A 27342-nucleotide genomic window follows, 5' to 3' on the forward strand; every position below is an offset into this window, starting at 1 on the left:
TTATTAACACACTAGAACATTTAGATCCCTCTGAATTGTACCATATGCAGTCTCACTCCATTTAGACGTTAAATGGCATTTTCATTTCATGTCTCCATGCTTCCTCACATCAAACTCCATTCACCTCGTTTTCACTCAGACTATCCATATGGCTTTGCAGAATCACCATGTCCCTTTCACAATCAGCATGTCTATCTATTTTCCTGTCACTGGCAGACTAGGAAACCTTATATTGCAATCCAATCACCAGGTCATTAAAGTATACTTAATATACTTGAGAACGCAGTCATCATAGCCCTCTGGGCTAGAGGATTCAATGGAAATAATTACTCTTCATTTCTGTTTAATGGGCTACCTCATATTCTGAAACCATGTCATCTGCACCTAGAATACCCTACTTGAACATTCTTCATACACCAACCCCTTCTCCCCTATGATCTGTTCCTTCCTTATATCAGGCAAAGGAAACTACAGTTTTTCACTAATGACATCACCAATATTCTATGAGTGGTACAAAGTATTCTTTCATTCTGTACCCATGTAATTCTTATATAGTCAACTTTAACTGGACAACTTAGAACTGGGAGATGGGGGCTATGGTCTCAGAACAAGAGGTTGAGCATCAAGTTTAATTCTGGCATCCTCTGTAAGAATTTTGTCTGTCCTTTGCGTGAGTGTGTGGGTTTCCTATTAAGCTGAAAGAGTTAATAGGTAATTGGTCATTGTAAACTGTCCTGCGATTAGGCCAGTGGGTTGCTGGCTGACCAGCCGGCTGGATTCATTCGTGCACCACTCGAGTGGATGTGTATCTTTATTATTCCCTCTATTAGTAGGCTGTGCATGCTTAACTGAGTAAATTCAAGGCATGGATCAAAGACATTACTGTAATTCAGGGTAATAGGAAGAGCGTGATGAAGTAGTAGCTTGGTAAGTAAAAACTAGCTGGGCCATTCTTAATACTACTTATGTCTTTAAAATATCAAATCAATGAGCATGACCGTGACAAATTAACATGTAACTTGATATTTGCAACATTTTCAATATGAGCTTCATAGCCCTGTGTATGCTTCTGCATCTCGCTAGAGAATGTTCTGCAAATAGAACAGAGGTTAGTTGCTATCTTGATTTTCATCAAATTCACTACATAATCAGATATTTTATTAAGTGTTGTCAAATTATATGACCACTTCATGGAAATATTTTCTTTAAATATCTATTACACATTGTTACTCAACCTGCCTTACACAAAATCTATATTTCCAACCATCATATTAAGACTTGAAAAAATGAAACCTATTATATTGAAAACATATCTCTTGTCTGTGAACTCCTCAAATACAAAGGCAAAGTTTATCTACTTTACTTGTGTTTTCTTAACCACAGGTGTGGCCTGTGTTTCTTGGATGTGTAGGTGTACTGAGAGATCTTTCCTGAACTGCATATAAAATTCTTCCCTTTTGATCTTAGCCTCCATTTTATTCTGGAAGCAGTAGACAGTTGGAACCCTCCTTACAGCATTTCTTTTGTGTAACTTGCTTTATTTTAAACTTAAAATCAAATGCTATAGCATTTCAATGTATTATTTTCCGATTGAAAAATACCTGGAAATAGATGGAAGCTTTAGTAGAATCCTCCAAGATAAAGGTTGCTGCAGCTGAATTCCCAGACAGCTCACTAACAGACAGCAATCCTAGATGTTGCCCTGCCTATTTACCTTGGCAACTGTGCAAGGGTTCAATGTTCCAAGTTCAAAAAGTAATTAAACTCCAAATTATTGTTTGAGTACTCATTCTGCATAAAGACGCCCCCACTTCAAAGAACACGGTTTCCCTTTCACCACTGTCAATCTGCATCTCCTTCATCTGCCCTCCCGCCACCATAACAGGGTCACCATTAGCCCACCCCTAATGCCCTCGAAGAGGTGATAAATGCTGGGAACACTGAAGTCCTTATGGGAAAGCAATGTATTTTGAGTCAGGATGGTGAGCGATGCAGCGAGTAACCTGAGGTAGAGGTGCTCACATGCCGACAGTCTGGGTGGCAAAGAATACAGCAGGGGAAAGGTTATCAAAAAGCACAAGGAAGTTGCTTTGGTGCATCAAGGCAATAAACAATGCAGCTACAACAGGAAGAGTAGGAACAGATGCAGGCCATACAGCCCCTCATTTAGTAAGATCTCCACTTAGACCTTAACAAGAAAGTTTACTGGTGATAGAGCTGGAGTTGTTGTGACACAGGATAATATGAAATCTTGTGATAACGGTCTGTAGCTAAGTTGATTGAGCACCAACCATGTCCCTTTGCACAAGGTATGATTCTATCCAGTGAAATGGTTCATCTGCAGCATTCTACCTGATTCCTACTTACTTAGATTTTACTAAGGCTCCTTAATATCATCTATCCCCATTTTGTGTTAACAAGTCCTCTACCCAAATGAATATAACACTGAGTTCTTATTTGGTGTAACCGTCTCTGAAATGCCTTTTTGAAATCCAAATGCACTGGTTCCCCTTTGCCCACCATGAAAAGTTATACCAATAAATTATCTTAATATCTCACCTTATTGTATTTACAGGTTTAAACTGTTGAAAAATAAAGATTAAGCTCACAATTAACAACAGAATTTGATAGCATGGAATTCATTTCTATAATGCTATTCATGCTATTTTGAATAAAGACCACTGAAGTTATTATATTTTCTATAATTCACCTTCAGCAACATAACAGAAGTCCTTGTGTAAAAGATTCAAAGTACCTGCTTCTCATCGTGTTGATCCAGTTCTCCTTTGCTAGCATCTGAACTGTCATCTTCTTCATCAGAACTAAATATGATTTCTTCCTCCTCTGAGTTGATGTCCATTTCTGAAGAAAGGTTGTCCTGATCCTGTACTGGGCTACAATTAAGTTAAAGACAGCAAGGCAGTGTCTTAATACTTAATCTGTAAATAATACAATAATAATCATTCACATTCAAGTTTTTCATTCCAGAGGAAGGATGATATAGCCCATCAACAGGAATATCAGGACAGGTAAAGAAACATTAAGCACAATTAGGCATAAATTAAATGCCACATTTCAATTACTGTACTGTGTTTTGCTAAACAGGATCACCTCATGCAATAGTGCAATTCCTTTTCCATCCCAATCTCTCAAAGCAGATCATCATAAATCCAAACATTAGAAATTTATTATGAATTTACATTGTGAACATCTGTTCACCAACTGTTGGCTTGAGATAGACCAAGTTCATTTTAGTTAAGTGTGCATTCATGTACAAGCAGTAGAGTTTTAAAAACAGAGACCCCATTAATACAGCAGCTCTATTTTATCCAATCGAGAATTCCGGTTTGAAACCTTAGCAATATGATGGCTTCAGTTGTCTAAATTTTAATGGAACATCAATTTATGTGTGTGTGAGGAAATTACCTAGGGTTACCCATAGCCCTCTATTTTTCTGAGCTCCATGTACCTGTCCAGGAGTCTCTTAAAAGACCCTATCGTATCCGCATCCACCACCATCGCTGGAAGCCCATTCCATGCACTCACCACTCCCTGCGTAAAAAACTTACCCCTGACATCTGTACCTCTGTACCTACTTTCAAGCACCTTAAAACTGTGCCCTCTCATGATAGTCATTTCAGCCCTGGGGAAAAGCCTCTGACTATCCACATGATCAATGCCTCTCATCATCTTGTACACCTCTATCAGGTCACCTCTCATCCTCCTTCACTCCAAGGAAAAAATCGCTGAATTCACTCAACCTATTCTCATAAGGCATGTTCCCCAATCCAGGCAACATCCTTCTAAATCTCCTCTGCACCCTTTCTATGGTTTCTACATCCTCTCTGTAGTGAGGTGACCAGAACTGAGCACAGTACTCCAACTGGGGTCTGACCAGGGTCCTATATAGCTGCAACATTACTCTCGGCCCTCCACACTATCCACAACACCCTCAACCTTTGTGTCATCAGCAAATTTTCTAGCCCATCCCTCCACTTCTTCATCCAGGTCATTTATAAAAATCACAAAGAGTAGGGGTCCCAGAACATGCAGAATATGACCCGTCTACAACCACTCTTTGCCTTCTGTTGGAAAGCTAGTTCCGGATCCACAAAGCAATGTCCCCTTGAATCCCATGCCTCCTTACTTTCTCAATAAGCCTTGCATGGGGTACCTTGTCAATTGCCTTGCTGAAATCCATATACACTACATCTTCTGCTCTACCTCCATTAATGTGTTTAGTCACATTCTCAAAAAATTCAATCAGGCTTGTAAGGCACGACCTGCCTTTTACAAAGCCATGCTGACTAATCATATTATACCTCTTCAAATGTTCATAAATCCTGCTTCTCAGGACCTTCTCCATCAACTTAACAACCACTGAAGAAAGACTCACTGGTCTATAATTTCCTGGGCTATCCCTACTCCCTTCTTGGAATAATGGAACAACATCTGCAACCCTCCAATCCTCCGGAACCTCTCCCGTCCCCATTGATGATGCAAAGATCATCACCAGAGACTCAGCAATCTCTTCCTTCATCTCCCACAGTAGCCTGGGGTACATTTCATCCGGTCCTGGTGACTCATCCAACTTGATGCTTTCCAAAGCTCTAGCACATCCTCTTTCTTAATATCTAAATGCTGAAGCTTTTCAGTCCGATGTAAGTCATCCCTACAATCGCCAATATCCTTTTCCGTAGTGAATACTAAAGCAAAGTATTCATGAAGTACCTCTGCTATCTCCTCTGGTTCCATACACACTTTCCCACTGTCACACTTGATAGGTCCTATTCTCTCATGACTTATCCTCTTGCTCTTCACATATTGGTAGAATGCCTTGGGGGTTTCCTTAATCCTGTCCACCAAGGCCTTCTCATGGCCTCTTCTGCCTCTCCTAATTTCTTTCTTAAACTCCTTCCTGCTAGCATTATCATCTTGTAGATCCTTATCATTACCTAGTTTTTTGAACCTTTCGTAAGCTCTTTTCTTCTTGACTAGATTTACAACAGCCTGCACGAGTATATTTACTATTTTGTAACTGTTACACTCCTCCTAACCAGTTTACAACAAATGCAAAAAAAAACACTTTATGCACCATGAAAATAGCTGATGGAATCAGGAGTTTATTTAGTTTAATCGAAAAGGCTTTATTGGAGCCTTTTCTATACGGAATGGGGCATAATGTTTTCCCTACATTTAGCTATTTTATGTTAGTATTTTCTTTTGCAATAAAACATAGAAATTATGGTCTTCCTAAATGTCTGCCAGCTGAGAAATCAAAGTGCATTGTAGCTTGGTTGGTAGAAATATCAATAGAATGTAAAGCTTATTAAATGACTCCTTGGATATCTTTCTGGTTATCCGATGAAATGCAGTACATTTCACTTTGTATGAGTTGTTTGGGCTATAAAAACAGGCCCTTAACAAATAGCAAGAGAGTGTGGTGCGAGCTTTAAATTAGTAAAAGCAGTATCAGTGTAATTTGTGAAACCAATCAGTAGCAAATTCACAGGATTCCCTGAGAATGTGGAGCAGTGTATATCGGCCAGACAGGATGCATGGTGGAAACCTGCATCAAGGAGCTCAAGAAGTGTATCCGTTTGGGTTACCTGGGAAATCTGCAGTAGCAGAACCTGCATTTACAATGGCCACTTTGACGGCACAACGCTACTGTGCCGTGCCAGTGGCTTTAGGGACCACCTGGTAAAGGAAGCCATTGAAATAAAACTAGAGAAAAATAATGTTTACAAAGACAACGGTCTTGCTCTACGTAAGAACTGGAATTTGACAGTAAACAAGGTGGGAGAGCAGAAACACGATTGGATGAGGACTAACCAACCAGGAGGGACGGACTATGGCGGTGTAAATACCCCCGGACTAGACGTACCCAGGCATCATCCCTGATGAAGTTGGCAGGGTTAGTCATGGAAATGTCAGTTGTGATCAATATCTGTCCCTGGCTAGAAGTCTGAGAAGTGTTAATTCGTCATGTATGCCAGGAAAGAACTAGATCCTTTTCTCAAAGCACCAGATCCACTTCTAAGCATGAGTTCAACTTTTTTTTATTAATATTTTTTTTAAGTTTCTGCAATGCAACAAAAAGTAAAAAAAGTTTAAACAGTTCAAAACAAACGTATCAAATGTACAGTTCATAACAATTAAGAGAAAGCACCATAATAGAATTGTATAGTTAGTTACCACCCCACCCCCCAATACCCAACTCCAAGCCAATCTTATGATATACAGAAAAGTTAATCAGAACTTTCATCACCACAGAGCTGTATTTGTAAAAAAAAAAGGAATATTGCCTACCACCTGAGCTATATGCTTACACATAAAAAAAAACTGTAAATCTTAACCGAAAGCTGGAAGTAAGGGATTTAAATGAAAAAGAAAAAAAGGAGGGATGAACCCTTAATCTAAACAGGAATTATGACAACATTCAAGAAAAGGTCCCATACTTTTTGGAACTTTATGTCCGAATTAAGAAGTGAATAATGAATCTTTTCAAGGTCCAAGCAGGACATAATGTCTCTTGAGCCACTGAGCATGAGTGGGTGGGGCAGCATCTCCCCACCTAAGAAGAACTCATTGGGTAAAGGTTTAATATCTACCATTCGAGATATGTTAGCGATTTTGAGGCGAGCCCCCTTTTACAAAATTAAAACTGTCTGGGAGCACGATTTAAATTTTGCTCTGTCCGATGAGCTTTGGGACTCAATTCTCAAGTCAGTTAATTCATGTGCTTGCCACTGCCTTTTACAGTTCAAGGTTGTACACAGGGATCATATGTCTAAAACTAAATTATCGCTGTTCTATCCTGCTATTAGTCCCTGTTGTGATAAGTGTAAAGGGGGTGAGGCTTCCTTTATTCATATGTATTGGGCTTGTCCTAGCTTAGAGAAATTCTGGAGAGATGCCTTTTTAACTTTATCCCATATACTTAATTGCTACTTGGAACTTAACCCTCTGATTGCTCTTTTCAGCACCTCAGGAGAAGTTGACACACATCTGAGTCTGACTAAACATTGTGTACTATCTTTTGCCTCTCTTTTGGCCAGACGGGCAGTTCAACTTCTAAGCACCAGATCCTTTATTAACCCTTAGCAGCCTTTATTCGTCTGATGAAACTTGCCATGAACAATAAATTGCAAATTACAAAATGAAGGTAAATGAATTAACCTTAAACTAAAAAAGGCAAACACATGTTAAAAAAGTGTATAAATGCTTATCATTGTAGAAAGCAAAACTAGCCCTCGCTTATGTTTAGCTTTTACATCCTGAGTTGCAAATATCAAAAGTATTATTCAATCAGCTATAGAGCCAGTAATAAACAGGAAATTCACTCTGGCTGCTTTGTGGTTTACTAAATTAGGAATCTTTTAGTACCATTAGCTGAACTACCATGAAAACAGATTTTTAGAGACTATTATTCTTGCAGAGCCAAGGAATTCAAGAATGAATAAAATTAAAGGATGCACGTAAACTGCTCCTCTATTATTCTAATAACCCTCCTGAAAGAGCAGACACAACTATAAATATTTGGTAATTATGAAGCAATTATGCGTTTTTGTAATTTCTGTAAAACTGAAACACAGCATCAAATTTACAGCCTGCTTAATGTTTCCAACAATCCTGTGAGGTCAGACTCCTAAACACTGTTGCATTTTAATACAAATAGGCAACTAGACCTTTATTTAAAATTGAAAAAATTGCAGTTTTGTATATCTAAATAAACCTGATGTATCATTTAAGGTAACTTGCCTTCCCATATCCATACCATCACTTGCACACTTCTCAGAAAAATATCCATGTGTCAGTCCTCCTTGGTGACATCTTGGATCACATCCAAGGTACAGAAATCAATGTAATACTGAAGGAAGGATGCATTCCAAACCAGGTTCCTAATTGTCCATTTCTATCCTCCAATGCTAAACGAAACAGGAAGACAGAAGCTGTGCTAATGCCCTTAGTGATCATTCTCTCAATTAGCAATGCAAATTAAACACGAGTTAATTTAGAGCCACACAGCACAGAAACAGGTCCTTGGATTAATCACAAGCATGCTGACCAGCAAGTACCTTTTTATACCCTTAACACTTGATCCACAGCAGTCTTACCTGCTGACAGTTCAAGTGCTCATCTTCAGCACATTGTTCATGGCATCCCTGTGCACACCCAGCATATCTGCCACTTATCTTTCAGAAATTAATTAATTCACTTTTCCTGATATTGACTGAACGTAAAGACGATTATCTTTTTGATGAGATGTTGATGACAATGGCATTAAAAGCAAGAAAGTAGTAACCAAGATGCTGAGGCCATTTACAATATCAGCTGGATGATGATTATAATGGTTCCCATAGACGTGATCAGCATATACTGTATTCTGGTAACAAATGACATCTGCAATGGACTACCATCAAATTAAAGAATAAATGCTAAGCAAATTAGGTATATAGGAAGCATAATGTTGTAAATTCCCTAAGTTTTAGGCACCAAAGGGTAGAAAAAAATAATTAATGCTCCAATTCATGCTTTTACTTTAGATTCCCAGTGAATGCAGCTTTTGTTTTAAAAATTAAAATGAAGAATATAAAATGCTTGTAAAGCAAATAGTAACAACAAGGGAATAGACTAAGTAGATGGCTGTCACTGTTGAAAGCCAATCAGCCCAGCTTCAGGACATCAGTGCAGGAGTTCTTCAGGGTGACATCCTAAGGCAGAACATCTCTAACAGTTGTGTCTATGAGCTTTCCTTCATCATAAAGTCAGAAGTGAGGACATTCCTTCTGATCTCAACAAATGCATGCAGCAAAACCTGGGTAACATTCAGGCTCTGACTGTAACAATAATGCAGCCTAAGTACCAGTAATGACAACCCCCAGAAGACACTGCCCAACCAAATACTCAAGATACAGTATTCAATGGCATTACATCTACCCAGTCCTCCCTCACATTGGTACCCATTGGTCATGATATTCAATGGCATTACATCTACTCACCCCCCCCCCCATTAGTATCCATTGTCATGATATTCAATAGCATTACATCCACCCACCCAACCCTATTAGTATCCACTGGTCATCATGATATTCAATGGCATTACATCTACCTAGCGGCCCCCCACCACCAATAGTATCCACCAGTCATCATTGAGAAGAAATTCAACTTCCCAGTCACATAAACACTATGGTTGCAAAAACAGCTCAGAGCCTAGACATCTTATGAACAAATGACCTCGATGCTCAAAGTGTTTCCCCCAGTATTTATGTACTATTCATAAATGTCATCCGGTGAACCTCCACTTACTGGAAGAGCACAACTCCATCAACTTTTAAGAAGCTGGACAATGCAATTCGTACTCTATTACCCTAAACATTCTTGACAAGGGATTGAATGTTTGTCAGGGTAAATGGGTTGATATTGCAATCAAGAGACACTGGATTGAGGTTGCAATGAGATCATCCATATCTAAATGAATGGCAGTACTGGGTCAGGGCCTAAGTGATCAATACCTGCTTCCAAGTAGTTTTATTATGTGTCAGTGTTAGTGGAAGTTTTGCATGTATACATTGAGACAGAAGTTCAGATGATGGTGGTGTTGATTGATCTGAGCTGAATGGAGTCTGGAAAGTCAATGGCAAGTTTTTTTTGTACAACTGATTCTGTGTGGCCGATGAACAGGGCTTAAAGATGATGAAATTAACAATATTGAGAGCATTCTGTTTTTCATGACTGTTTTTTTGTAAAAAAAAATGGAATTTGCTTTCGCGTGAGCAACCAAATGCTATATGTCATATTCAGATGACTTCTCCTTTCTCCTGTTGGCAAACAACCACAGAAGCTTGTTGCAGAATTGGTGATGAAGCTATGTTTGTGGGTTTTTATTCCTCTAATTTTCAAATTATAATAGATTCTCACTATGAACTTTCAATAACTTTTTCATAACATTGTCTGTATAGAACCACAGAACAGAAACAGGCCTTTCTGCCCACAATTCTACATCAACCATTTTTATACTAACTGTACCCCAACTCACTCGGTTCTCTCCTCATTCCCATCAATTTCTCCTACGTTTTACCACTCACTCAGATACTAGAGGAAATTTACAGAGTCCATTTCCTACCAATCCCCATGTTTTTGGTATCTGGGAGGAAACTGGAGCATTCCAGCAAATCCACGTGGGCAAAGGAAGAACCTACAAACTCCACACAGTTTCATGGGTGATCAAGATTGAATTCAGTTTGCCAGAGCTGCACTACTATGCTGCATATCATAAAATCCAACCTCACCATGTCCTTTTGCAGATTTTTCACACACACAACTTCCTTAGACGTGCAATTCTTAAAAAATACTGAGGCATTTTCATGCCATCCTAAAGGGATGGATCCAAAAAACAAGTGGAGCACTGCACTCAAGAAATAATGTTTTGAGAGAAAAAAAGTAAATTATGCTTGGAATTGGCAAGTGCTCCATTATAGTGAAAGAAACTTCATAAATCATGGGCTTGTACTTTAGAGTTCATGGTATGATGGGAAAAAATCAGAAATAGGACTTGCATAAATCAATATAGTAAATGTATCCAGCTATTAAACTGAAAAGTGCTATTTGTTAGCCCATTGTTTGACCAGGATTACACACAGCACATTGTCTATCAAGACTATACAGCATTCGGGATCAGAATTAGTGCTTTCCTTGTTTTCTATGATAAATGAATGAATCTTAAATATATGTAGATACACACAAAGGATATAGTCCAACAACATATTTTGCCACAAAGTGGGTGACAGGGCACAAAATGCACAGACTTTCTTTCTGATATCAATTTTCAAGGTAGACTTCCTGAACTTGAAATCAACTATTTAAGCAGAAAAATGTCAAGATATAAAAGGTAATTCCCCAATCTGTAATTAATTCAAAAGCAACCAAAGCTTTTCAACTATTTTAGACTTACTAGTGTCAATCTATACCATTTGCAATTCCAAATAAAATATAAAACTTAAATAAACCAATTAAATTGGTTTCTGGTATCACTAAACCAGATGAAAAGAGTGGCGAGCGTGTGGAATGGGCTGCTGGCGGCGGAGGCGGAAAAGATAGGGTCTTTTAAAAGACTCCTGGACAAGTACATGGAGCTCAGAAAAAGAGAGCTGTGAGCAACCCTAGGTAATTTCTGAGGTAAGGACATGTTCGGCACAGCTTTGTGGGCCAAAGGGCCTGTATTGTGCTGTAGGTTTTCTATGCTTCTAATAAATTCTTTCAATGTCCATGTTCACACATTTTCCAAATTCACATGGAAACGTAAATGCTAACAAGGATGTTTTCCCTCTTCCTTCTGCTTCTTCAAACATTTTAAATTCATGTATTCTTGTTACCAACCCTTCTCACAATGGAAAATGTTTCTCAAATAACTCATCAAATTGCCTCACAGTCCTGAACATTATATCTTCCTTTAAGATTTGCTGACAAAGGAACAATTAGGTATTCAACCCCATTGCCCTTTTCTGCAATAACTACTCTCAGACTTCAGTTCACCTACGCACATTTGCCCTGAATTGAGTCAGCGTGAGAGAGAGCCATGTAGCTCAGAAGTAGCTCCTTTGATCTAGTATGTCCATGCCAATGATCGCATATTCATTTATACCTACCCTAGTGAGCAGTATTTGGTCCATAACCTTCCATGCCTTGATATTCAAGCATTCATCTAAATTCTCCTTAAATATGGTCAGAGTGCCATCTCCATCACCTCCTCAAACAGCATACTCCAGATTCCAATTACTCTCGTGAAAAAATTTCTTCTAATCCCTTCCAAACTTACCCCTAACATTAAAACCATTCTGACAAGTCTCAGATGCCTCTGATATAGGTACCATTATCTATTATCTACCCTGTCTACATTGTTGAATACTGTATACTTGTATCAGGACACCCCCGCAGTCTCCCAACTCACAAAGGAAAACAAATATCCTGTCCATTCTCTCCTTCTAACTGAATGCAACCAGCAAACATCCAGATGCATCTCCAGTGCAATTACATAGAACACAAAACAGTACAGCCTTTGGCTCATGATATCTGCACTTACTGTGAATCAGAATTGAACCAAACCTCTTCTGATGTACATGACCCTTATAGGAATATCAGAGATGTCTATCCAACAGCCTCTTAAATGCCACTACCTCAGGGAACGGATCCCAACCACCTACTACTAGGTGTAAAAAAAAGTGCTCTGTACCTTTTCTTTAATCTGCCACCCTCTCATTTTGAATGCATGTCCTCTAGTACTTAATATTTCTACCCTCGAATAAAGATATCTACCTTATCTATGCCTCATAATTATATCAGATCTTGTATCTTCGATCAGATCTACCTCAGCCTCTGAAGCTCTAGAGAAAACAGCCAAAGTTTATCCAATCTTTCCATATACAGTAGTTCATAACACTCTAATCCAGGCAATATCCTGGCAACCTCCACTGTGCCTTTCCTGAGCCTCCACATCCTTCCTGCACTGGACTGCACACAATAGTCAGTGCGGTCTGAAGTTTTACGTCTTCTTTGCCACCTATTTATTTATGTGGCCACTTTAAGGGAGCTATGGACTTGGACCCCAAGATCACTCTGTACATCAATGCTGTTAAGTATCCTGTCGTTAACTGTACACTTCTTAAATTTGACATCCCAATGTACAATTGCTCACACTTGCCCACATTAAAGTCCACCTACCATTTCTCTGCTCTGATCTATATTCTGCTATATCCTTTGACAGTGTATCCTCTGCACTGCCAACTTCACTCATTGAGTTAGCTGCAAACTTACTAACCCCCCTATCTGCATTTTTATCCAAGTCATTTATATAACACAAACAACAGAGGCTCCAGCACTGACCCTGCGGAAATGCATGGGTCACAGACCCTCAGTAAGAATAACTCTCTTCCTGTCTTCTATGGACAAGGCAATTCTGAATCCAAACTACAAAGTGACCATAGATCATGTGCATCTTAATTTTCTGTATCAACTACCATTTTCAAATGCCTTACTAAAATCCATGTAAACAACATGCTTTAGTGTGACTAACAGAATTGTATTAAGTATTCAAGCTGTGCCCTAACCAATGTTTTAAAGCTGAAACATAAACCCAGGATTGCAGGAGGCAAAGGCAACATACTCAAACCTCAAGGCAAGGAGACTGCGGGCCAGGGCCAATGTTTAACTCCATTTTGCCGAATAAAGCTTCCATTGTTTGCCAACTAAAGTGATGAGGGAGATTGAAACATCAAGGCAAATGCAGAGGGTGAGCACCAGCTGCCTGCCTTTTGATTGCTGGTGGGATCATTCTGTTACCGGAGAGGGGAGACTGCCTTTTGATTGCTGGTGGGATCATTCTGTTACCGGAGAGGGGAGACTGTCTTTTGATCGCAGGTGGGATCACTCTGCTATGGAGAGGGGAGACTGTCTTTTGATCACTGGTGGGATCGCTCTGTTACCGGAGAGGGGAGACTGCCTTTTGATCACTGGTGGGATCGCTCTGTTACTGGAGAGGGGAGACTGCCTTTTGATCGCTGGTGGGATCGCTCTGTTACTGGAGAGGGGAGACTGTCTTTTGATTGCTGGTGGGATCACTCTGTTACCGGAGAGGGGAGACTGCCTTTTGATTGCTGGTGGGATCATTCTGTTACCGGAGAGGGGAGACTGCCTTTTGATCGCAGGTGGGATCGCTCTGTTACCGGAGAGGGAGGGACTGCCTTTTGATCACTGGTGGGATCGCTCTGTTACCGGAGAGGGGAGACTGTCTTTTGATCGCTGGTGGGATCGCTCTGTTACCGGAGAGGGGAGACTGCCTTTTGATCACTGGTGGGATCGCTCTGTTACCGGAGAGGGAGGGACTGCCTTTTGATCACTGGTGGGATCGCTCTGTTACCGGAGAGGGGAGACTGCCTTTTGATCACTGGTGGGATCGCTCTGTTACCGGAGAGGGGAGACTGCCTTTTGATCTCTGGTGATCGCTCTGTTACCGGAGAGGGGAGACTGCCTTTTGATCGCTGGTGAGATCGCTCTGTTACCGGAGAGGGGAGACTACCTTTTGATCACTGGTAGGATCACTCTGTTACTAGAGAGGGGAGACTGCCTTTTGATCACTGGTGGGATCGCTCTGTTACCGGAGAGGGGAGACTGCCTTTTGATCGCTGGTGGGATCGCTCTGTTACCGGAGAGGGGAGACTGCCTTTTGATCGCTGGTGGGATCGCTCTGTTACCGGAGAGGGGAGACTGCCTTTTGATCTCTGGTGATCGCTCTGTTACCGGAGAGGGGAGACTGCCTTTTGATCACCGGTGGGATCGCTCTGTTACCGGAGAGGGGAGACTGCCTTTTGATTGCTGGTGGGATCGCTCTGTTACCGGAGAGGGGAGACTGCCTTTTGATCGCTGGTGGGATCGCTCTGTTACCGGAGAGGGAGGGACTGCCTTTTGATTGCTGGTGGGATCGCTCTGTTACCGGAGAGGGGAGACTGCCTTTTGATCACTGGTGGGATCACTCTGTTACCGGAGAGGGGAGACTGCCTTTTGATCACTGGTGATCGCTCTGTTACCGGAGAGGGGAGACTGTCTTTTGATCACTGGTGGGATCACTCTGTTACCGGAGAGGGGAGACTGTCTTTTGATCACTGGTGGGATCACTCTGTTACTGGAGAGGGGAGACTGTCTTTTGATCACTGGTGGGATCGCTCTGTTACCGGAGAGGGGAGACTGCCTTTTGATCGCTGGTGGGATCGCTGTGCTACCAGAGAGGGGAGACTGCCTTTTGATCACTGGTGGGATCGCTGTGCTACCAGAGAGGGGAGACTGCCTTTTGATCGCTGGTGGGATCGCTCTGTTACTGGAGAGGGGAGACTGCCTTTTGATCGCTGGTGGGATCGCTCTGTTACCGGAGAGGGAGGGACTGTCTTTTGATCACTGGTGGGATCACTCTGTTACTAGAGAGGGGAGACTGCCTTTTGATCGCTGGTGAGATCGCTCTGTTACCAGAGAGAGGAGACTGCCTTTTGATCTCTGGTGATCGCTCTGTTACCGGAGAGGGGAGACTGCCTTTTGATTGCTAGTGGGATCGCTCTGTCACCGGAGAGGGGAGACTGCCTTTTGATCTCTGCTAGGATCGCTCTGTTACCGGAGAGGGGAGACTGCCTTTTGATCACTGGTGATCGCTCTGCTACCAGAGAGGGGAGACTGCCTTTTGATTGCTGGTGGGATCGCTCTGTTACCGGAGAGAGGAGACTGTCTTTTGATCACTGGTGGGATCGCTCTGTTACCGGAGAGGGAGGGACTGCCTTTTGATTGCTGGTGGGATCGCTCTGTTACCGGAGAGGGGAGTCTGCCTTTTGATTGCTGGTGGGACTGCTCTGCTGCCAGAGAGTTGAGAGGCTGCCACTGTGTCTGGAGAATATTACACAGGTTTTCTGTGTTTTGGATATGGTTATGAATATGGACTTGGACTATGGTCTCTTCCCCCCCGATATAGTTTTTTTTATATTCTGTGTTTTTCGCCCAACCTTTCTCAGTTTTTTTTTGGAGTATGGAGGAAAGGAGTTTGAGAGGGGTTGATATGCCTGTTCCATTTCTGATTTTTTTTTTGTGTGGAGTGGGTATTTGGGGGTTGATAATTGTGCTGCCATTCTTTTCTTTCCTGGTTTCATGGCTGTCTGGAGAAGAAGATTTTCAGTTGTATACTTTGAACCTTATCCATCTTTCCGAAGTGCATCACCTTGCATCTATCACAATTACCTTCCATCTGTGATAACTCTAACGATCTTACATCAATATCACCCTACAGTGCAAGACTATCCTTCTCACTATGAATACCACTGCCACCTGCAAACTTATTAACCCAAATCATATAAGAAACAGTAAGGGTCTCAGCACCGATCCTTGTGGTATATAGCTGGTCACAAACACACCCTTTACCACTACTTTCTGTCTCCTATTATCAAGTCAAGATCCATTGGTCACTTAGAATTGTTGCCTTACCTTCCAGTACATTCTTTTCTTAGATAAAGAGACCAATACTTCAAGTACAGACCAACCAAGACCCAAAACAAGTGTAATAATTCCCTTATAATAATTCCCATATTCAAACCCTCTTGCCATAAAAGCTCACACCACTTGCTCTCCTACTCATATGGGAGCACAGAAAACCTCCAGCACAATACAGGCCCTTCAGCCAACAATGCTGTGCTGAATATGTACTTACTTTAAAAATTACCTTGGGTTACCCATAACCCTCTAATTTTCTAAGCTCCATGTACCAATTAAAAGATCCTACTGTATCCACCCCCACCACTGTTGCTGGCAGCCCATTTCACGCACTCACCACTCTCTGCATTAAAACAACTTACCCCTGACATCTCCTCTGTACCTACTTCCAAGCACCTTAAAACTGTGCCCTCTCGTGCTAGCCATTCCAGCCTGGGGGATAAAGCCTCTAACCAGCCACACGATCAATGCCTCTCATCATCTTATACACCTACTCACATGCTGATCTATGTACAAGCACATTCAGGACGTTCTGAAAATCAAAAAAGAATCTCTCACCATTTATCAAAGATTCTGTTTCTTTTAAATGTTCACCAAAGTGGATGACCATGTGTTACTCCATTTGCCACCTTCTCACTCAGGTAGTCCATTGTTCCTAATCCAATCTAATTTAGGACTACAAGGAAACTTAGAAATATGACATTCAGTTTCTCTAAGCCAGATCAATGATGCATATTATGAGTAGCTTGGGCCTAGACGGTGATCCACTAGACCCAGGTTGCCAACTCGAAAACATTAAAAAAATAAATAGAGGAAGGCATGGGCCAACTGACGCCTTTTTTCTGTTTCACCATTTAATACATTTATGGCTTATTTGTCTTACTCCTCCACTCCTCTCCAGAGCTACTTTAAAAAAGTACTGAATTCACCAGCCTATATTTAAAAGCATCTATCTCCAGAAATTAGAGACTCGGTAAGTTCTGTGAGAATAAATTCCAGAGCATTAGTTTTAAATGCTTTCCCACATATAACTGTGTGCCTTGTTTCCACGAGCGTGGTGTGGTCATGCCTTGTCATGCTCCCTTAAATTTTTGTTTTGATAAGATCATCTTTCTTTCTTTTAAACTCCACAGACAGACCCAGATTTTCAGCATTCAAAGGAAGCTTCCTCATCCTAAGATCTGGCCTAGTGAATGTCTTTTGGACTTGCTCCAATGCTAGTATATTTTCTCAAATAAGGAGACCAAAACAGCACAGTGCTCCAGATGCAGCCTGAACAACACTGTATAGTTGTAATAATAATTCACTATTTTTAAACTCCAAACCTCCTTGCAACGAAGTCCAAGAGGTCATGTACTTTCCAAACATACTGTATAATCCTAACATTTTAATAATTCATGTACAACAGTACTGTGCACTTCACCTTTTAGCAATCTCTCCTTACTTAGACAAGTTTGTCTTTTGATTACTCTCACATTTTGCTATATTCAACTCCATTTGCCAAGGTTTGTTCAACCTATCTACATTCTTTCATAAGAGTACAAATACCCTCCTCCAAGCATCCCCTCCTGGTAATGTTTGTGTCATCCTCCCCACACACACTAAGTCATTACTAACAATGATAAAATAAACGAGGGCCAAAAACTCCACTAGTGAGGCATTCTACACGTTTCTTCCCCCTGGCCTGAAAAATACTCACCTATTCCAAAACTGTCTTCAACATGATAACCAGTTTTCAATCCATATTAATACACTTCCTCTAAGCTTTTACCTTGTGCCTATTAAGTGGCCCTTTGTAAAATGTCACCTGGAAATCTAAATTAAGTACAACTACAGGTTCCCCTTTATCTGCCTGTTCTATCCACAAAGACCCTTGGCAACTTCTGGAACTTTATTTTCTTTTCAAACAACTTTATTGACTTGGTTTGATTGCATTCAGCTTCTCTAAATGCCAAGTGCATTTTCCTTCAATTTGGACAATAAGACACAGGAACAGAATTAGGCTAATTGGCCCATTGAGTCTGCTCTGCCATCATTACTGATTTATTATCCCTCTTCACCCCATTCTCCAAACTTCTCTCCATAACTTTTGATGCCCTGAATAACCAAGAACCCATCAACCTTCACTTTAAATATACTCAATACCTTGGCCTCTACAGCCATGGCAATGAATTCCACAAGTTCACCACCGTCTAGCTAAAGAAATTCCTTCTCATCTCCGTTCTAAATGGACATCCCTCTTTTCTGAGGTTGTACCCTCTTGTACGTGACTCACCAAATGCAGGAAACAACCACTCTATCTAGGACTTTCTGTATTCAATAAATATCAATAAGATGCCCTCCTCAATCTTCTCATCTCCGGTGAGTACAGGCCCAGAGCCATCAAACACCCCTCATATGTTAACCCTTTCATTTCCAGAATAATCCTAATGAAACCTTCCTTGGACTCTCTCCAGTGATAGCACCTTTTCTTAGATAAGGGGCACAAAACTGCTCACGATACTCCAGGTACGGTCTGAGCAATGCCTTATAAAGCCTCAGCATCACATCCCTGTTCTTGCATTCTAGACCTCTTGAAATGAATGCTAACATTGCATTTGCCTTCTTTTCACTGAATCAACCTGCAAGTTCACCTTCAGGGAATTCTGCACCAGAACTCCCAAGATCCTTTGCACCTCTGATTTTTGCATTTTCAGCCCATTTAGAAAGTACTCACCAGCTCTGTTCTTCCTACCAAAGAGCATGACTACACACTTCCCTACACTATATTCCACCTGCTACCTCTTTGCCCATTCTCCCAATCTGTCCACGTCCTTCGCAGACTTCATGCTTCTCAACACCACCTGCCACTCTACCTATCTTTGTACCATCTGCAAATCTGGCCACAGTGCCATCAATTCCATCATCCAAATCACTGACATATAACATGAAAAGAAACAGTCCCAATAGGACTCCTGTGTAACATCTCTAGCCACTGGCAGCCGACCAGAAAAGGCCTTCGTTATTACAACTCTGTCTCTTGCCAGTCGGACAATTTTCTATCCATGCTCGTATCTTTCCTGTAATAACAGAGGCTCTGATTTTGCTAAGCAGCCTCATTGTGGCACCTTGCCGAAGGCCTTCTGAAATCTAAATAAACAAAGTCCACTGATTCTCCTTTGTTACCCTGCCAGTTGTTTCCTAAAAGAATTCCAACATATTTGTCAGGCAAGACTTGCCCTTCAGGAATTGATGTTGACTTTAGCCTATTTTATCATGTGCTTCCAAGTACCCTGAAACATCTTCCTTAATAATAGACTCCAGCATCTTCCCAACCACTGAAGTCAGGCTAACTAGCCTACAATTTCCTTTTCTGTCTCTTTCCTTTCTTAAAGAGTGGAATGACATTTGCAATTCTCCAGAACCATTGTAGAATTAGTATTGTTTTACCCACAACAAACACATCTAGACTTGAATCTAGGGAGTCTTGAGAGATCATTACTAATGCCTTCACAATCTCTTCAGCTACCTCTTTCAGAACCCTGGTAGTAGTCCATCTGGTCCAGGTGGTTTATCTAACTTCAGACCTTTCAGCTTCCCAAGCACCTCCTCATTAGTAATAGCAACAACATTCACTCCTGCCCCCTGACATGCTTGAATTTCTGGCATACGGTTAGTGTTTTCTACAATGAAGACTGATGCAAAATACTTAAGTGCATCCATTATTTCTTTGACCCCCATTGCTATTTCTCCAGCGTCATTTTCTAAAGCATCACCTTGGTTTTTAGTTGCCCAATCTTCTAATTTCCCACTAATTTTTGCTATACAATAAGCCCATTTTTGCTTTTATGTTGTCCTTGCCTTGTCAGCTATATTTGCCTCATCCTGACTTTAGAATACTTCATCTTTAGGATGTATCTATCCTGCAGCTACTCCAGCCATTGCTGCTCTGTTATCATCTTTGCTAGTCTCCAATCAATTCTGGCCAACTCCTCTCTCACGTCTCTAATTCCATTAACTCCACTGGTGGAATAATGATACATCTGACTTTATCTTCTCACTCTCAAATTGCAGGGTGAATTCTATCATATCACTGCTTCCTAAGGGCTCCTTTACCTTAAGCTCCTTAATCAAACCTGGTTCATTACACAACACGCAATCTCGAATTGTCTTTCCCCTAGTGGGTTCAATCTCAAGCTGCTCTAAAAAGCCATCTCGTACGCATTCTACAAATTCCCTCTCTTGGGATCCACCAGGAGCAACCTGATTTTCCCAATCTACTTGCATATTGAAACCCCCATGACTATCGTAATATTGCCCTTACTACATGGCTTTTCTATTTCTTGCTGGAATTTATATCCCATATCCTGGCTACTTGTATACAATTCCCATCAGGGTCTTTTTGCCATACAGTTCTTTTTTAACTCTACTCATAAGGATTCTACATTGTCCAAACATGTCACTTCTTTCTAAGGATTTTATTTCACTTTTTTTTAAACCAGCAGAGCAACCCCACCCCCTCTGCTTCACTGCCTGTCCTTTCGATACAAAGTGTATCTTTGGGTGTTAAGCTCCCAACTATGAACTTCTTTCAGCCACGACTCAGTGACGCCCATAATGTCATACCTGCCAATTTCTAACTGCGTTACAAGATCTATCTTATTCCGCATACTGCATGCAATGAAGTGTAACACCCTCAGTCCTGTATTCATCACCCTTTTTGATTTTGCCCCAAGTTTCACTTCACCTCATCTCACTGACTGTAACTTTGCCCTATCATCTACCCGTCCTTCCTGACAGTCTCACTACACACTGCATCAACTTGTATACCAACTGCCCCTATCCTCAGCCCTGTCACTCCAGGTCTCACCCCACTGCCAAATTAGTTTAACCACTCCCACCAACTCCAGCAAATCTGCCCACAAGGATATTGGTCCCCTTTGGGTTCAGGTGCAAACCATCCAATCTGTACAGGTCATACCTTCCCCAGAAGAGATCCCAATGATACAGAAAGCTCCAATCCTGCCCTCTGTACCAGTTCCTTAGCCACTCATTCATCTGTACTATCATCCTATTCCTGCCCTGACCAGCACATTGCACTGGGAGTAATGCAGAGATTACCATCTTGGAGATCCTGCTCTTTAGCCTCTTGCCTAACTCCCTATACTCTCCCTGTACATAGGACCTCTTCCTCCTTTCTACCCATGTTATTGGTTCCAATGCACACAATGGCCTCTTACCTCGAAAAGATCTAGATGATCTTGAGAATCTTCTGCAACTACTCTCAGATATCCTGGACCCAGCACCTGGAAGGCAACCCACCATCCTGGCTTCTCTTTTGCAGCCCCAGAATCTGGGGTGCATCCCTCTCCCTATCAAGTCTCCTATTTTGCCTGACTTTACCCTTTCCTGTTGAGCTCCAGAGCTGGCCACAGAGCCACTGGCCTGGCTGCTATCGCTGCACCCTGATAGGTCATCTCCCCCTAGCAATACACTCAGGCTTATACTTGTTGCTTAGGGGAATGGCCACAGGGGGAACCCTGCACTGACTGGTTACACCCCTTACTTCCGGTGGTCATCCATCAACTATCTGAAGCCAGCACTCTTGGTGTAACCACCTCAGTAAAAGCCTCATCTATGAGGTATTCCACTCCCAGGATGGTCCTGAGTGTATCCTGCAAGTTCCTTGACCTTGTCAATCAGGAGCTGAAATCAGGTGCACTCCTTGTAGGTATAGTCATCAGAAAGACCATTAGACTTCAGCATCTTGCCAATAACAAATGTAAATTCAGTCCGCATACAGCTTCCTACCTTCTATGGTTTCCAATTCATTGCTATGCACATTTTGAAAGAAACTTCCATTTTTGCAACTATGCTTTGTTCTACTGATAGGCAACATTTTTGGAGCCTGTAGACTTCTCCAATCTGTACCATCTTTCCTCAGCTATACCTTAATCCACACTTTGATTCACTACTTTTAGATTCCTATTTGCCACCGCACCAATGCTTTCCTCGATTAACAAAGCCACCCATTTTTTTTTCTATTGTCACCTATTCATTTGGAATATCAAAGAACCTGGACTATTGAGATCCCAGTACAAGTTACTCTGAACCATGTCTCTTAATATCTGTTAAATCAATTCATTTGCTACTAATTGCACTGTCAACTCATCTACTTATTCCAAATGCCATATGCATTCAGTTAAAGAGCCTTTTCACATTTTTAAAACTTTTTAATCATCTTTACTTAAGTTGTATTCATTTCCTGCCACTCATCTGCTTATTTTTAATCCCATCATATTTTGATTTTTAAACCTTCCCTTCACTATCTTGTGCTACTGCTCCCTCATTTCCTTTGAGTGAACATCCTGCCACTAGAAAACTATACTCTTGAGATTAGTTTAAAGCCCTGTGCACTACTCCACTTCTGCAATCTGACAGACACTGGCCCCAGCACAAAGGGCTTTATGCCTTTATTTCACTATTTCTGAACACAGTCTATGTTGATTCTAATTCTGTGTCATCACCTGCCAACCAAGATTATTTCTCTCCTCTTCTACCCTTCTTCCACACTGCCATGCTTCCTAGATGGTGAATGGCCTACAAAATGTCATTCCCAGCTTCCCTACATTTTTGTAAAGCCAACTTGATCAAGCCCATTAACTTTTATTTATGCCCTGAGTTCATTTACTTTGTTGTGAGTGCTACACAATACAATGTCTTTAATTTTATCATTTTAACATATTTCTGTACATTGTAAATGTTTCTGTCATTTACAATAAAACTGATAATCTAATCTGTTTGTTTGGAAATCCCACTGTTCTTTAACCTGACTCACTAAATGGTACATTGAACCCTCATCAAAAGCCAGTCGGCGTTAATGTCATATCAGCAAGTACATGTATGCACACATGAAATGAAAAACTTACCTGCAGCAGTATTATAGGCTCATAGCATCAGACAAGCAACATTCTGAAGAAAAGTCTAAAGTTAACACAAATTAAGCAGATTGCTATCCCAGATCAGCTTTTTTGTAATGTTTAGCCTTAACACCTAGAAGGTGGACCTAGAGCAGGGTCCATTCAGAGTGTGGGTAGGGCATGTGGCAAACAGGTTGTGGGCAGGGGTCTGGAAATCAGTTTGTTTAATCTCCAGTCATACAAGCTAAAACATATAAACTGAAATTTAGAGTTATGTTTGCTCTGCTCTCTTTGAACTCACCACAGCTCAGTTTCCTGCTTCCTTCAAAATAACTGGGCTCACTGGAAAATCCATTATACTAATATGAAAAATGTTAAAAACAAAATGAAATTTAAGTGTTTTAAGATCATTGGAGTAGCATCCAACAACCCAGAAAAGATTCTTAGGATGCTGGATTATAGATACGATTTTACCCTTTTCTCCCCCCACTTGCTACTACTCTAACTTCTCTTTTTTGGCTTTATTTCACTACTATTCAAATTCACTTTAATGTTCCCATACATTGCCAAGCTTGCTTAATTCTTCACAATGGCATTAGCAAAGCCACCAGCAGGGTTATTGATTTTGGCTCTGCTGAGGTGCCACCGGTTTGCCTATAGGTGAAGAGTAAAAATCTAGGTTTTCCATTGGCACTGAACAGGGCCGTTATTTTACAAACAAGCTCTCACTTCCCTTTAAACTGCAAAAGAAGAAAAGGATCCTTTAAGTGGTTAAAAGTGAGCACAATATAACATAAATGAGACAAATTTTTGACTCTAGCCTTTATAAGAAATTGCACCATCATTATTCCACATGGTTCAGTGTAAAGGAATTGGAACCTATATAGCTTGCCTCATGCTATGATACTCAATTTTCATGTACAATAAACTTTTATGCACGTCTACAGTGAAGTATTTGCATAATTACCTGATACATCGGTTTTCCAGACTTGCTCCATACTTTTGATAGCAGTTTGAAACCGCATACGGTTCTATCTCATAAATGAGTGTATCAGAGTCTTCGACACTGGATGAATTTTTCCAATCAAAATTTGGGCTTATATTTTCATATTTAGAGTGAAATTTTGCTTTAGCATTCCCTGGGCAATCTTTTTTCAGGTCAATACAAGACTCTTGCTGAATGGTAAAATTATTTGCCAGTTTAGAGAGATTTTTAGGCTTTTGGTCCTTTGCTATTGGAAGACAAGAATCTGTAGAATGCGCTTTTGTTGGTCTTTTCTTTTGATCACCTATCTGCAACCCTGAAATGCACTGATGGTCATCTTGGTAGTTTTTTTCTGAATCATGTACAGATGACATGCTGTCTAGTGAACAGCTGCCTTTTGACAAAAATCTCTGAAAGTCATTCTTCACCTTAGCAGATAGCTTTATAGCAAGGATCCTCTTAAATGAATTTTTCTTTGAAGCCAATTTTGTAGACTTTTCTGGTTTTTCAGTATCTGCAGACGACAAAGATTTAGCCCTTGGCTTTGCAGTAAGCTCTTCATCATCTTGTGAATTACTGGACACTGCCGCTGTGGTAGGACTCTGTGGGAGAGGCAGAATCGGATGTGCAAGTTTCCATATAGGTTTCTCATTTGGACAAATTGCTTCATGCTCATTAGTGTACAAATCAGTATCTCTGCTTAATAATCTGTTATGTCCCTTTTTTGAATTATTCTCTAGTGCTCTACTTGCATCATTAGGACTACTTGTCGGTACATCTCTTCTAGCTGCAACAGCTATAGGCATGCTGTGACGCTGTGGTTTTTTGGGAATGGGCTTTGGAGAAATGCTCATTTTAGTAGTTTCTTTTTTGAAGTCTGAACCAGTTTCATTGTTTGACTCAGGCTGCGTCTGAGCAAATGACAATCCAAGATACTTTGGCAAACTCATAGAGACTGAAGTATTTCGAATAAAACTACTCTTTGCATCTGATGGCAATGTTCTGTTACCATTTTCCAAGTCTCTCTTTATTTGTTCAATTTTACTTCTATTCTGTAAGTCTGAAGATATCCTGAATTCGGAAGGAGAGCCCAGACATGGATCTATGGAGGATACACCTCTTTGAACACAAGATTCTTTTGCTTGACTAGACTCAGCATTATTCCCATGAAAGGGTGTGCTAAAAGTCTTATTTGAATTATTATACTTGGAGACAATGCAACCATCCGTGGGAACAAATGATTTCCTGGTATCAAAAGTATGTTCATCTGAAGTTCTGGAAAAAGAATCAATACACGTCACTTTGGGACCCTCTGCACAGTCATCTATACACCTTTGCCTGACAAGGCCAACCAGACGTGCTGCTTTTGGTTTTGGCATAGGAACTGGTTTGGAGCAAGGTGCTGCGTTGGATGTTGAAGCAGTAATTAAGTTAGAATCCTGAAAAATCAACTTATCCTTTTCATCAACTGCAAAAGCAACTTTTGCCTGGCTCTCGTGCACTCTCTCAATGGGGTCAGTACCCATAGATTGGCAACTTTTCTCATTTTTCATCACTGCCCGATAACTGGCAATTTTAATTTCATTGCCCTTTTCTGTACTTTTGGAACTTCTTATATTTTGATCAGTACTGAAGAGTTCACTTTGCCCACTGTTGCTACTGAGCAATTTAACATCTCCATCACCATGTGTATCCTTCTGTCTTGGAAGGTAGTTATTTGGTGTTACAACCTGAGTTAAGACATCCTTAAATTTCTGTTCCAGGAAACAAGTTTTGCTAATTGCCTGGTGCTTGTTGACAATATCACTATGCTGAGTCTCGGACCTGTGCTTTGCCTGAGGAGAATATTTTGTTTGGTCATATTTTTTGTTAGCTTCAAAAGTTTTCAGTTTGCCTAAATGCTCACTGACTGTTTTGGTTTTACAGGTATTTTCACCATTTATATATTTGTGTTCACATTCACTTTTACATAAGCAGTTTGATATGATGTATTGACCAGTCAATTCACAATCTCCCCTCTGCATTCCATCACTGTCTTCAGAAACAGGATACTTTGCTTTTTCACACAATTCACTTTTAATTTCCTCTGACCACTTATAATTTTGTAGTGGTGTTGGTTTCACTTCAGCCACAGGTGTGATTTTTGGCAATACCGGTTTTGGTGCTAATGCTGGCTTTGATCCCTTTTGTGCTGATAAAGAATCCAAAATGATAACATCTGGCTTCGGTGCAACTGGAGGAGGTGGCGGCTTCTTGACCAACACAAATCGAGGTTTAGGAGCCACTGGAGGCTTCTTTATTTCTACAAGATAGAAGATAAACATCAGAACAAATCTATTTTGTATATAACTGTAACCAAATTAAAAATGGCAAATTTAGATGTTTTGGAAGAGCGAAGAATAAAAACACTGGATTCTGATTATTTGGGACACATCAGGACCAGTACATTGTGATCCATTTTAAGCTGCTGCCCCAATTAGCTGAAAGTTAATTAAAAAGGAATTAAAAAAAGACAAACTACCCTTTAATTGAGTAACATATTACATATTAAATGAAATACAGAACTAATTAGAGCATTACCAATACAATACTATAAAACCGATTGGGTTCCTAATAGTTATCGACAGAGGAGTCATCCAGTGTACACTGCCATGCTCTTTTGCTTGACTGTAAATAAACAAAATCAGCGCAGGCACCTAACGCAGATAATGGACTGCCTTCATAAAACATGATCGACAATTGCATCCATCAAATCTTCATTTTCATTGCAACATTCAAGATTATTGTTGATGCCTTCAAATTCTTTGTAGTCCCTAACTTGTTGAGGTAGTACAATTATTTCATTTTCACTGCCAGCCATTTCTGGCATCTCCAAGCCTGAATGCTTGAAACCACAGTGAGCAGAACAGTTTTGAATTGTCTTATTGTTTATTTCTCACCAACTATCAGTGACAAAAATCACTGCTTTACGAACACAAACACACGGAAGTGACGCTATTTAAAAAACTGTTCACTCTAAGCAGTGTATAGTATCTAATGGCCAGGCGAAATTGCTAGGCAATAGTCTCCTGTTCCAATTAAGCAGCATGGTGTCCCAAATAAACAAAAGGAATCCCGCATTTTTTCTCAATTATTGTTTGTTATTTAAGAGCTGTCCCAAATTAGTAGCCCAATTAACTGGGAAGAGTTATTAGATAGAAGGGTAGTTGGTTAAGCAGCCAAAAGCACAAGGAATAATTTTACAGCCAAACAAAATTTGAAAGCAAAACAAAAAGCTTGCAAGAATTTTATAAAGTTTGACAGAATTAATCACATTTTCATAGCTAATATCAGTATTTTGGCTAAGCATTTATTTTTCCCTCCAAATTGATAGGACTTTAAGAGGCAAGAAGAGTTTGCTGGGGCCTTGACAGAAAATCTTGTAACATCTTTAGC

The 27342-nt window shown here is 40.6% G+C and overlaps 1 protein-coding gene across 4 annotated transcripts in view; it reads right to left on the reverse strand.

Annotated features, from left to right (window-relative positions):
- Positions 1-27342, reverse strand: part of fgd6 (FYVE, RhoGEF and PH domain containing 6) — a 150321-nt gene that overhangs the window by 102296 nt on the left and 20683 nt on the right. For all 4 annotated transcript variants that reach the window (XM_059987767.1, XM_059987769.1, XM_059987768.1 and 1 more), the window contains exons 2-3: positions 23890-26209; positions 2756-2894 (exon numbers count right to left, since the gene is read on the reverse strand). In XM_059987767.1, coding sequence (XP_059843750.1) covers positions 2756-2894; positions 23890-26209 — 2459 coding nt within the window. The remainder of the gene's footprint in view (positions 1-2755; positions 2895-23889; positions 26210-27342) is intronic.

This window comes from Hypanus sabinus, chromosome 13 (genome assembly GCF_030144855.1).
Source record: "Hypanus sabinus isolate sHypSab1 chromosome 13, sHypSab1.hap1, whole genome shotgun sequence".
Classification (NCBI taxonomy): Eukaryota; Metazoa; Chordata; class Chondrichthyes; order Myliobatiformes; family Dasyatidae; genus Hypanus; species Hypanus sabinus.